General features: G+C 39.0%; 1 protein-coding gene across 4 annotated transcripts; it reads right to left on the reverse strand.

The window, feature by feature from the left end:
* Positions 1–1,349: 1,349 nt before the first annotated feature.
* LOC308100690 (ribonuclease P protein subunit p29-like) lies at positions 1,350–12,872 on the reverse strand. 4 transcript variants are annotated; one of them, XR_013934454.1, is made up of 8 exons: positions 7,146–7,250; positions 6,099–6,157; positions 5,165–5,394; positions 3,911–3,988; positions 3,683–3,744; positions 3,197–3,298; positions 2,541–2,794; positions 1,350–2,024 (listed from the first exon to the last, which is right to left on the reverse strand). XR_013934454.1 is itself a non-coding variant. In XM_080449760.1 (7 exons), the coding sequence occupies exons 1-7, from the start codon at positions 12,842–12,844 to the stop codon at positions 2,658–2,660; spliced, it is 675 nt and encodes a 224-aa protein (XP_080305886.1). In that variant the 5' UTR covers positions 12,845–12,872; the 3' UTR covers positions 1,350–2,657. The 4 variants fall into 4 exon arrangements, 3 of the variants coding, with proteins under 3 accessions (XP_080305886.1, XP_080305885.1, XP_080305884.1); XM_080449760.1 differs by lacking the exon at positions 7,146–7,250 and adding an exon at positions 12,838–12,872 and having other exon boundaries at positions 1,350–2,794; XM_080449759.1 differs by having other exon boundaries at positions 1,350–2,794.
* Between the last annotated feature and the right edge of the window lie 797 nt (positions 12,873–13,669).

The raw sequence follows: 13,669 nt of genomic DNA on the forward strand, positions 1-13,669 counted from the left end.
CTTTTGGGAGCACCCAAGACAGTTTTTAAGTTCCTTGATTCAGTTTTCTAGATATTTGATATTCATTTTATCAGACACGCCCCCTTCCTATACAAACCCATTGTAACTTCAAACTCCATTTTAACCATGATAGATTCATCAGAAACACCCGTCCTTGGTTCTGGTGACTGATATTGTCCTTCTAATACGTGAGGAGACCGTGTTTGTTCAATTACTTTTTTCATTTATTTTTTATATTTTTTGGGGAAAATGAAAAAAATTAAATACAATAAAAAAATATAATAAATGAAAAAAGTAATCGAAAAAACTGTTCCTCACGTATTAGGAGGGCAGGATGAAAGTGAAATATCGGAAGTGATGGCACAAAGAAATGAGCAGACAATATTTAACCTGATAAATGGGTACTTTTTCCTGAATGGCTGAAGATTGGCCAACCACCTGAAAATGTATTTTCTGTTTAAAGATCTGGAGAGATGCAGAGACCCCTGTTACTGAACAAGCACTATTTTAATCAAAACATCTCTCACCCTACCTTTAAATGAGGATTAATTTCTCCATTTAATCACAGACTTTGCTTTAAGGCCTAATTTATGCATTAAAACAAATTTGCATTACGTACATAACAGGCATGCAAACAGCCCGAGGTGAAAAAGGTGACATGTTTTCTTTCGGGTCAGGTGACTGTAGCTGAAAAGTCACACTTTTGCATGTCTGCATAAACCTATAACCCACTTCCTTGACAACAAAGGTGTATTTTCGTGTTATTGACAAAAAAGGGGAACGTGAGGGAAGGATGCCAGCCAGCATCAGAAATGTAAGGTTTATAATTTTACCCTACTGTTTATCACTGCAAAAATAGCCTTGCAAATCTATTGTTTTTCACTGGCCAGAGTTGAAAAATGTCGATTACCCTTTCAGAGTAAAGTCCTTCAGATGTATACACAATTGACAATGAATAAGCATCCACCAAATAAAATATATACATTCAAGATCATTTTTGCCCCACCAAAACGTCCATGTTTCCTATAGCCTACAGCACATTTTCACTCAAGTCACTGAAGTTTCCAGGTCAGTTGTTTTAAGAGTGAAGACAACATATCTCTAGAAAAAACATGGATACAATAGGAACCAATCATTATCAAAACATTGGTTTCTTGCATTGTCACTGTTTTCATTGGATCTAGCCAACTTGTGTCAAACCTAGGTCAGCCTGCATCCCTGGGAGAAATGCTTACAGACGATAGCATTTCCAAATTGATATTTTGCAAGATTTCTCCCAGCCAAAACACAAATTGGGGAAGGCTAGACATAGCATGCAGTTATTATATACACATATGAAATATAAAGAGGTGAGCCGAGGACAGATTTATTATTGCAGTCAAAACATACCAAATAGTTAGTCTGCCCTCTAGTGGACATTGTGGTAAATAATGCAGAATTTAAAACCTCTGATTGTTTGCCAATACAATGTTTTAACATTTTGCAGGTACACTCTCAAAAGACAATGGAATTCAAAGAGGCATTTAAATATGTTGATGGTTTTATAAGAGTAGACATTTCAGCCTGTGGCCATCATACAGTAAATTGTATCATACACTGCTGATGGTCACAGACTGAAATGTCTGTATTCTTGTCAACCCCATACAATGTTTTACAAAAAAAAAAACACAAAAAAAAACATCTGCAGGCACTTTTTCTTCCAAAAAATTCCATGTGACTGCACCTCTGTGTGAAAGAAAATTGAGTGAAGATCTCATCCAACTACCATCAGGATGCCCTTGAACAAGGTGCTGAACCCCCTTTAGACATTTGCTTTAAATGGTTTGAACTTTGAACAATGTTATTCTCTTGCTAAGTTTCAACCCAAGGCTTGCGAAATGTCAAATTCCCACTCAACAAGAATGTCCAATGGATGAAGTTACATAAAGGGTGTCTCCAGAATTAACGTTTCCTTTATCAGGTCTTACTGAGAAACAGGAGGTCATCACCACCACTATCACGTCCATGCTACTCGTCCACAGCACCTGATTCGAATGCTATCAATGCATTGAATGGGCGAAATAGGCGATTTATTAGACCTTTGAATGGGCGAAATAGGCGACCTACTTACCTACCCGCGATTTATCAGACCATTCATTGGGTGTTATCAAGACATACTGATCTACCAACGGAGATGACTTTAATAGTTCAGTTTCGGTTTTGGTTTCGGACCATGACGGAGGCGCGCAGTCACAGGCGAACTGTCACCCCGTGAAGGACCACCGAGGGAGCTAAGGCGACCGAGTTGCCGTCCTGAACGGTGTGACGTTCGCCTGTGCCTACTCAGAGCCGTTCGAGTTATGTACCGATAGGCACAGAATCGTAAATATTGTTGTGGGGACTGCTCCGCCTCCAAGTAGGTCAGTAGCTCCTGAATGAATGGTCTGATAAATCGCGGGTAGGTAGTAGGTCGCCTATTTCGCCCATTCAAAGGTCTAATAAATCGCCTATTTCGCCCATTCAATGCATTGATAGCACTCGAAGCCGGTGTCCACAGCCACAATGGTGCCTCTTCCGTTGCTTTGTGACCATCCGTTTAGGGTTAAGCTTGTAGGGTGGTAGCAAGCAATGTCACATCACAGAACAAGACTCAATCCACTTTTGTCACATCACTGCCATTACAAGTCAATAGTTCCTTTGACTTTAAACTTCTTGGCTGAGCGTTCACTAGCGCGGTGTTCAAACTTGCTGCCATAAATGTGGGAGACAAAGCCCTTGACTTCCACTGCGAATACACTGTTCCTCTTGGGGATAACTATCACAAAGGGAAGGAGAAGAAATGAGTTAGTACCGGTATGCTAAAACATGAAGCTTAAAATGAAATAAGAACAACTGCGATATCACCAGCAGGGCGACCTGTTACTTAATGACTAAGCAATGCCGAAAGGTTTCAGCCAGCTATGCGAATGAAAACCAAAAAGCACATAATATTTGATAAAGTGCGACCATTACTTGGTTAGTGTGATAGACATGTCTGTTAAGTCATATGCACCGTATCAATGCATTTTAAATGTATAGAAACAAAATCGTAATAAAAAATGTATGTATATACAATGGTTGCCAGGAGTTCTGACTTGACAGCAGAGCATGGTGCTAAAAATTAATGAAAAATGAACAAAAAGTCACTAACAAGTTCACTAAATTCAGTTTGGCCCACCCTTTAGTTTGTCCTCTTTTGTGATGATTTTGAACACGTGCTTGAATTCCTGGACCAGAATCCCTGTGGTACCCACATATGATGGGCATTTGGATCTCACCACTGTGGACACCATAATGAAACAAGAATATATCATCATGACGATCCCATGGTTCGCAACAAGTCACTGGAAGATAACTGTTGCTGATGCATGGTGAGCATGCACATGAGAAGTTCTCACCATCAGTTGAGTTCCAGCACTGCATAGTGTTGCTGATTTAAGCTATGCAACTCAAATGACTGTTTTGTACTGATAAGACAAGCGTCTGTCGTCATTGTTAGCTAACAAAAAATATGTATATAACAACTGTCAACACTTTACAGTTGAAAATGTGTCATTCTTGTATGCCACGGTTGGGCAACATAAGTGACGCATTGTAGAATAGCCTTAACATTAGTGCCAACAGATTTAACTTTCCCTTTGCAAAAAAAGGAGCAAACTCTTACCGGTGAGAATCGCACCATGGAGGTCTGCCTTCAAAAGCTTTTGCTGAATTGTCTGTGGATTGCTGTGTAAAAGAGATTTGTTTAAACAATACATGCCTGCTAATGTACTGCAAAGAAGTTGAACAGAATATTTCGTCTCACAAGCTTAAAGCTGCTAACAATTGAGAAGAAAGGAATTTTGAATGACTGACAGGAATAAATACCATCTACTTCCAAAACGATTCTCACCTCCCTGGTTTCAATCCATTACACAAGTCAATGATGTATTGTTCCCATAGGTCATGAAGAGGTAGGAAAAGTTCATACCTAGAGTTAAGAACATTTGATTTACTTATAAAAGGATATACATAAAACTTGACATTCATGCATAACAGCATCGTATACCATAACATTTTCTATATGTAACTATAGTTTCTATATGCAACTATCCTGGTTTTGTGATTTACATTTAATGTACTTATAGTTAATGCTCTTATCCAGAGTGCTTTCCAACAGATATGGCTCTGAAATAAACTACACTTTCTGGTATGCTGGAACATTACAGGCAATAAATAATGAAGAACATAAGGACATGAACCACAGCGCTAATGTGGCACTGTGGTTCATCCCTGCTGCTGAATACAGTCAAATTCACAGCGTTAATTTAACACGCTTATGGGTCCATTTGGTTACATTTGTACACTTTCCAGTGTTACAAATGTATGAATGAACACTAATGATTTTACTTTGTAGCTCTTGTAGACTATGGTGGAGAAATAAAGATGCAAGCAGGACCAATGTAGTTAGAAGAAAGACAATCCTAACCCTACATGCAAAAAAAGGTATCCGGAAGAAAAACGATGCAAGATGTTGCCACAAAGACAGGCAACACAACACATTTGTTCAACCAAAACATGTTATCGAGGGTGATGAATGTATCAAGCTAAACTGCTTTTGCAGCTCCTGTAAAGTTGAGAGACGTTTTAGCAAGACTGACAACTGTAAAACACTTTTCTATGATGACTATCCTGTAGTGTAGATTAGTAGCACGTTGCATGTTGGACAAGCTACCGTATTCACGACTGCTTAAAGATGCCTTACATTTGTGGACATTTTACGAGTAGCGTCTCTCTCTCTCACTCACACAGTACACACTCGTTTTCACTTTTATGTGCATTGTAGCAATTAGTTTCCTATTTCATTATAAATTTAATATTTATACAGGATATAAATATAGTCTTTATATTATATTCTGTAGTGGTAAAAACCTAGCAAATTGAGAGCTGGGAATTTCCCAGTGGGAAACACACATTCAGTTTTTGTAGAGGAATGATAGGTTATTTATAAACTTTAATATGAAAAATGTATTCATATCAATATCGGCAACAATGTGACACTAATTTCAGGCCATATTGCCCAGGCAGCAAGATAATGCTTCTCTCACCCTGGATGATCACAGTAGGCAAAGCACCACTACAGAATATGGGAGAAGAGTATACCAACCTCTGGTGCTCAGGTTTAATCTGGAAGACCTTCATCTCCCTCTTCTGTCTGGCATTAAGCCCTTTGGCTTTCTTGCTAGTCCTCTTTTTGCCTTTCTGTTGGGGTCTGGCATACTGCAGGACCACAGCCTTGCGATCAAGCATTCTGGTAACTTGCTGTGGTGTCATGGTACGCATGCTGTTCCTCACGAAAGATTTAGTGAAAGCCTCCGCTTGAATCTTCTTTTGAGACTGAGAAGACGGAAAAACAAGTTACAGAAGTAGTTCACCCCAAAAATTACTTATTTTCTATCAATTGCACACCCCATGAAGCATTGAATATTTGTTTTGTTTTGGTCGCATTCCTGAGCCAATAACATAGATTACCGGCGGAAAGATGCTAATGTATCCGGTAGGAGACACAAAGTAGACTCTTTGTGTTTCCTACCGGAAATACACCCGGAAATCAAATTATTGGCTTAGGAATGCAACAAAAACAATCCATGAATTCAAGTCTCCATGGGGTGTGTAATTGATAGAAAATAAGTAATTTTTGGGGTGAACTACTCCTTTAACAAATTACTAAAATATTATGCAAGGATTCAAGAGAAAAAGACATCTGCGCTGATTAAAAAAAACATACTAACTGTAATCGGTTACACTTCATGCAAAATCCTATATAATATAAATCTGTTGTTGTGGGCAGCCATAGCTGAATGGGTATTATAAAATACTACTCAAAGGAAAGGTGACGAGTGGTTGTCTACAAGCTCACAATGCATTACATCTCAGTGCAATGTGTGCTTGTGGATCTGCTATTTTCAAATAAGGTTGTGTAGGGTTAAAGTGGTTAAACTTTGCTGGGGACCCCCTGTAACCCCTTCAAGGACCCCTGGGTGGGCGTTATATTGTTACGCGCCTGGCGGTTAAAGTGGCCATACTTTGAGTGTACTCACCTCAACACCCAGAACCCCCTCGAGTTCATGAGGAATCAGGGCCCGAACAAGTCTGTCGTCTGTGGAAGACACATCATTCGTATATTTAAGGTACTGTGTAATTGCAGTGGTGGAAAGTACATTTACTCAAGTACTGTACTTAAGTACAAATTTGAGGTATTCGTACTTTACTTGGGTCTTTCCAATGTTCAATACTTTTACCTCTACTCCACTACACCTCACAGAGGTAAATAATGTACTTTTACTCCACTACAATTATTTTAAAACTTAAATTACTAGTAACTTTGTAGATGTTGATTATTAGGCTACAAAACATACATTAACACACTAACACAGTCCTCTAACGAAAAAACATCACATGGATGCAATGAGACCATTCTGTTACTGGCTACGTGCAGTTACTCTCTCAACTCGATCAACTATAGGGGCCCGAGAAGCTAATACACAACACATTGTTGTTCTTTGTAAACTGGCTGTAGGTGTGAAATAAGGGGGGCTCAGGCTGCTAGAATCAAGTTAGTGCTGTTGTCCCATCAGTTAAAATGAGAGCACAAACTATACTTTGTAATCAAAGTGCACCGTGGCATGTGTGATCATGGATTCCGTATTAATCGAGGTGAAAACATGCAATTTAATGTCATTGTCTCTTATTGTAGGCTGCTACAGTTGGGCTAGATTTCATATGATATAGCTGACATCTCGCTTATTGTGTTAGAACAGCATTTTATGTTTGTCGGGTCCATAAAATAGTGGGTGCCGTCCGACTGTTACAAGTAAAAGTAACGTATTCAAAATATACTTGAATAAAAGTAGAAAAATATGGTATCAAAATGTATTTAAAGTACCAAGACATTGGCTTGTTGTCCTGTTTGGTTGGTGGTAACGATAGTGTTTTGAGGCCCCCTGACCGACTAGCTAGCAAATGTTAGCTTAAACATTTATATCACCTCAAAGAGATGACTGAATTAATAATATGAATTAATAATAACGGCCCAGTGTCTGTTTTATTCATATGGTTATCATTGAAAAGACAACTAACAAACTCACCAGACATTTTCACGTGTGTGTTGTCGACCACTTCTCGTCACAATAAAACCTTTAGTATTGCCAGATCGTGGGAGAGAAATAAGCAACCAGGTCTATGAAAACAAGCCCAAAAGAAGCCACATGCACTCCAATCTGGGAACCCAGAGTAAAGAAAAGAAACAGCGTCCTCTGCTGTTGTCTGTTCTTGAGAGATTACGTGCACTCTAACCCATTGGCTATTAGAAAATAGCCGATCAACAAGCGAGCTTATAGATCTGCTATTTTCAAAGAGAAATCTTGGGAAAAGGTGAGCATTTAGGAATATTTTCAATAAATCGTGTATGGGGGTCTCTCTCTGGCACAAAATATGTTCAGAAGGTTCAAGGTTGGGTCTACAAGTATATATTAATTTGGGGGTCCTTGACATGGAAATGTTTAAGAACCACTGGTTTGAACAGCATTAGGAAGCAAGCCCCAAATAAACAAGCCCAAAAAAAGCAACCCGCAACTACCAATGATTTACAAGCAACGTTACAGAAAAACAAGCCCAAAGTCACTTGTAATAAGCAGACATGGCAACACTAGTGTGATGCTGCCTACGGGCTAGGTTACGCCTACTAATATCCGTATCCGGTTGGGCGATGATTACTGTTTCCGAGGTAAATGGTCCATATCCGGTGAATTATCTCTAGACCGGATCAGAAAGCTTCAAAACTGCTAAATAAAAGTGTGGGTAACCTCAAAACATGTGATGTCACGATGAGATGTGTTGTGGGATTGCAGATACAGGTTGTATATTTTCGCTATTTTTGACAAATTTCGCCTATAATGGCATGCAATTCGAAACTGGCCCCTGTAAAGTCTAAATTTATCACCAGAAATGCACCCACCCAACTGTTTACTGCACATATTTTTCTTTTTGATCACTACTCGTTTATATGATGTTTTTGCATATTATTGTATATTATTGTTTGTCTTTAAACTATAGCTATAGGGATTATAGTCCCTGTCACTGCAACCCAATGAGAAGCTCCATTTGAGCAGTTTTGGGATAAGGGCCCTCCAACAGTAGGTATCAAGTGAGTTTTTTTATTGTTCATTCACATCCTCTGGGGATCAAACCAGCAACCTTCCCACCACAAACACGCTCCTTTAACCATTAAGCCCCCGGTGTTTCTAACTTCACACATTCACAATATGATCCGACCCATCACCTAGGCTGCACACCAACATACACCCACCCACATAGGGTACAACACCCCGCCCCACACACCCACACTAACCAAAGACCTTAGAAAATAGACAGGTTCCAGAGTACCTTAATGCACCATCGCCAAATTTAAAATGGATTCTAGCTACACGTAGGAGACCTGTGCCTGATCATGATCCGAGGTCTGATTGGTTAATAGGTGTATGTGTATTTAGTAACTGCACATAATACATTTTAGTCCTGCAACAGCATTGGTAATTTCTGCAGTCAAGGTGACTAACCATTAATAAGGTAACCTCATTACCTGCCTCATCTCACAAGGAGAAAAGCATGGAAAAGAACTACAGCTTAAAGTATCTATAGGACAGGACTTCGGTTGTATGTACAGTAGTTCCCCTGGAAGCTGTATTTTCCTATTAATCACAATGACCTGGGAATGTAAACTGATCTAGGGTGGTACTTCCTGTAATTCCACTTTTAGACACTTTCAGTATCAGCTATTTTCCAGCCTTCTGTCAATGGTTGTGATTTGCCAGTGGGGGTGACATTGACTTTTTGCAGATAATGGTCACCAACCAGTGAGATGTGATCATCATCTGTTCCTAAGAAAGCAATGTATTACTACTTGTAAATAAAGAATGGAGTGAACATTGTGTACCATTGTGGGTGGATAAAACAATAGGCAAATTAAATGATGCAGACAAATGCAGACCAATTATACCATCATTTACTACATTTCAATTATGTACAACATATATTGCAGCCAGTTCTACCAATGGAAGCTTTGCAACCTAAATTCTAGTTTTAATTACTGCCATTGTGTTGCTGGATAGACACAACTCTTTGCAAACATGATTCTTTAATGTGATCACCAACAAATATCATAACAGTAAAAATTACAAACTTTCCCAAGTTTGAGAAAAAACATTGTGAGCTCTTGGAATGTAACTGTAATGCTAACAGCATATAAAAGGATGTACAAATCTATTTAATCCATTAGTCAAGAAAAGAAATACTTAACAATAAAAAGAGAAATAAGGGATTACATCAAAAACAAATCTTTCTGATTCCACCTCTTTCCCTTGCACTCATTTCTTTACGTCTGTACTTGCTGCCAATTTAGATAATGCGACATGTTATTTAGATAGATGTATACCGTTTACTTGTAATGTTCATAGATTGCTACTTAGATTAGTGACACTGATAAATGGTTAAAATCTATGGATGACAGCAAACTAGTTGAGGCTGTGCTCCTGGACTACTGCTGCTTTTGATGTCATTGATCATAGGATTCTTATAGCAAAGCTCAAATGGTTTCTCACCCTTATCTCTGGCTTGGATTAAGAGCTACCTCTTTGGCAGAACACAGCAAGTATTGTTTAATGGTAGATGGGATATCAGTTGAGCACTTAACTAATGCCAAATTACTGGGTGTGAAATTAGATTTTATTGTCTTGGTCTTATCAGATTGATCATATTGTTTCGATGATGGGAAGAGGCATTGCAATTTCAAGGAAATGCTCTGCTTATGTTCCATCTTCTGTCATGAGTGATCGGTTGCTTGGAATATGCTCCCCATAAATGTTAGACACACCAGAAGTAGATTTTCTTTTAAAAAGTTACTTAAACATAAATTGATGACTCCTATATTGACGTAATTGTGTTTTTCACTATTTCTGTACCTTACTTTATTATTTGCCTTTTTGTTTTAGATAAAGCACAATTTTAACTATTGTCCTTTTTATTGTGTACATTCTGTGTGGACCTCAGGAGTCCTAATAAAGAATAAAGATAATACATGTATGTCGTTTGCTTCAGATGCTAAACATGTTATTTATATAGTATGTTATTTAGATTATGTTTAATGTCTACCTGCTATCTTAGTTATTTAAGCATTTTTTTTACCTCTCCTTTGCACTCTAGACCTTGCACTTTTCAAGTCATTCTGGATAAAAGTGTCTGCCAAATGCCTAAATCGATCACCTACAATAAAGTGATTTTGATTGGATGGCTAAACTCATTTAGGAAGACAGGGTCACATATAAAAAAGGAATTGGTCATCACGAGTTTCAGTTGAGTATTAAGGACTCATCTGAGTGGTTCCAGTCAACAGTGAGGGCTCCCCAGTCCTGCAAAGAACAGCTTCACTCTTGAATGAATCCAGCAAACCTTTGTTAATCAGGTCCAGCTTGCTTATTGTTCAGAGAGAAAAAGATGAATCAATATTGTAAAAACAACTGCCACATAACAAACCCCCCCCCTGCCCTCAGTTTCCTGTCTGTCCTATCTAAATAAAGCCAAAAACAATGAATAAATAAAACTGACTAGGGAGTCTCTGTTGATTGGAGCCTTTCATTTCTTAAGAGTGCTTTATTCACGACTTTAGAAGAAGTCAAAGCTACTATGCGTCGACCGTTTTGGACTCTATTGCCAGGAAATGCATGTACAGCTCAATGGCAGTTGTGGGCAAGTTACCCGTCTTGTCTTCGCGAAGATAATGCTCCAGAACTATAGCAGTCATCCAACAGAAGACCGGCAAGTGGCACATGGTTTGGAGGCTTTCTGATGTCCTAATGTGCGAGATCATGCGTCTGGCTAGATTCTCGTCTCTGCTGTACCTCTTCTTGAAGTAGACTGCTCTGTTTGGTTTAGTAAACCCCAGTAGCTCAGTCACCCTGTCAACACGCTCGGGAGGGATCTGTTTGCCTGTTGCTGGTCGCGTGGTTATCCAGACACGGGCCAAGGGAAGCAGATACCCGTTGATGAGGCTCGTCAGTATCACGTCAATTGTTGTTATCTTGTTGATATCAGTCAAGACCTCGTTGTTCTTAAAGTCCAAAGGATAGTTGAACTCATCCAAACCATCAAGAATGAACAGAACTTGGTCAATGTTGAAGTCACTAATTCCCTCTAATTCTTTAAAGAAGACTTGAATGACATATCGAAAGCTGACATCGTTTCCTAATACTCGATTGAAGTCTTTCACACGGAATGGGACCAATATCTTGATTTCCTGGTCGTCGCTACATTTGCGTGCCCAGTCCAGAACATATTTTCTTGTCATAACTGTTTTGCCACTGCCAGCAGCTCCAATCGTTAACACTGTTTTGACTGGTTTCTCTTGGCCAGGCATGGTCCTAAACATGTCACACAGTCTGATTTCTCTTTTTCTTAACACTTGTTGACTGGATGCACTTTCAGTTTGACTGACCTTGTGTTCTTTGTTCACATCTTCTCTCTCTTCCATTGTGATTAATATGTCAGTCCAGATCTCATCTAGATTCTTACTAGAGACTTTATTTCTGACCCCCTCAAACACATACTGAACCGGCTTAGTTCCAAGTGCTCTCTGAAAATCCAAAGCCGCCTTCTCCAACCACTTCAGTCCTACAACGAAAAAACATCACATGGATGCACCTGGGACCATAGACGCCGGAGGGGGTGTCACACGGTCCCGAATGTCAACAATGTCAGCTATCAACTTATTTTTTCTCTAAAAGATTAACATTTAAAAAAAATAAAAAATAAACTCTTGACGCTGATCTAGCACCTCACCCTTCCTACAAGCTCATAGCGCGGCACCAAGTGCCGCGCTGTGAGCTTGTAGATCTGCTATATTTTTTTAAAATGTGAAAATGTGTGCAAATTTTTTAATATATATATATTTTTTTAAATACATATTTAAAGGTTTTCACACATTTTCACGATTTTTCTAAAAATAGCAGATCTACAAGCTCATAGCGCGGCACCATGAGCTTGTACATCTGCTATTTTTGAATAGCCAAATAAATCTAAAATGAAACAGATGCTTTCCCGGATTGAATGGGTTAACTATAACTAGGCTAAGTTTGAACTTAGTGTGAGGTGGTGCAACTGGCCCCAGACAAGCTAATACACAACACGTTGTTGTTCTTTGTAAACTGGCTGTAGGTGTGAAATAAGGGGGGCTCAGGCTGCTAGAATCAAGTGCTGTTGTGATGTCCCATCAGTTAAAATGAGAGCACAAACTATACTTTGTAATCAAAGTGCACCGTGGCATGTGTGATCATGGATTCCGTATTAATCGAGGTGAAAACATGCAATTTAATGTCATTGTCAACGTCTCTTATTGTAAGGCTGCTACAGTTGGGCTAGATTTCATATGATATAGCTGACATCTCGCTTATTGTGTTAGAACAGCATTTTATGTTTGTCGGGTCCATAAAATAGTGGGTGCCGTCCGTCTGTTACAAGTAAAAGTAAGGTATTCAAAATATACTTGAGTAAAAGTAGAAAAGTATTTGTATCAAAATGTATTTAAAGTACCAACACATTGGCTTGTTGTCCTGTTTGGTTGGTGGTAACGATAGTGTTTTGAGGCCCCCTGACCGACTAGCTAGCAAATGTTAGCTTAAACATTTATATCACCTCAAAGTTTAAATCGAGATGACTGAATTAATAATAACGGCCCAGTGTCTGTTTAATTCATATGGTTATCATTGAAAAGACAACTAACAAACTCACCAGACATTTTCACGTGTGTGTTGTCGGCTACTTCTCGTCACTATAAAACCTTTAGTATTGCCAGATCGTGGGAGAGAAATAAGCAATCAGGTCTATGAAAAAAAGTCCAAAAGAAGCCACATGCGCTCCAATCTGGGAACCCAGAGTAAAGAAAAGGAAAAAACAGCGTCCTCTGCTGTTTTCTGTTCTTGAGAGATTACGTGCACTCTAACCCATTGGCTATTAGAAAATAGCCGATCAACAAGCGAGTTTATAGATCTGCTATTTTCAAAGAGAATATTGGGGGAAAACTGAGTGAACATTTAGGAATATTTTCAATTCAAAAAATCGTGTATGGGGGTCTCTCTCTGGCACAAAATATGTTCAAACGGTTCAAGGTTGGGTCTAAATATATATATTAATTTGGGGGTCCTTGACATGAAATGTTGAAGAACCACTGGTTTGAACAGCATTAGGAAGCAAGCCCCAAATAAGCAACTATACTTTATAAACAAGCCCAAAAAAAGCAACCCGCAACTACCAATAATTTACAAGCAACGTTACAGAAAAACAAGCCCAAAGTCACTTGTAATAAGCAGACATGGCAACACTAGTGTGATGCTGCCTACGGGCTAGGTTACGCCTACTAATATCCGTATCCGGTTGGGCGATGTTCACTGTTTCCGAGGTAAATGGTCCATATTCGGTGAATTATCTCTAGACCGGATCAGAAAGCTTCAAAACTGCTAAATAAAAGTGGGTAACCTCACAACATGTGATGTCACGATGAGATGTGTTGTGGGATTGCAGATACCGGTAGTATATTTTCGCTATTTTTGACAAATTTCGCCTA

The sequence above is a fragment of the Gymnoscopelus braueri genome, assembly GCF_963280865.1.
Source record: "Gymnoscopelus braueri genome assembly, chromosome: 1".
In the NCBI taxonomy this organism is placed as follows: Eukaryota; Metazoa; Chordata; class Actinopteri; order Myctophiformes; family Myctophidae; genus Gymnoscopelus; species Gymnoscopelus braueri.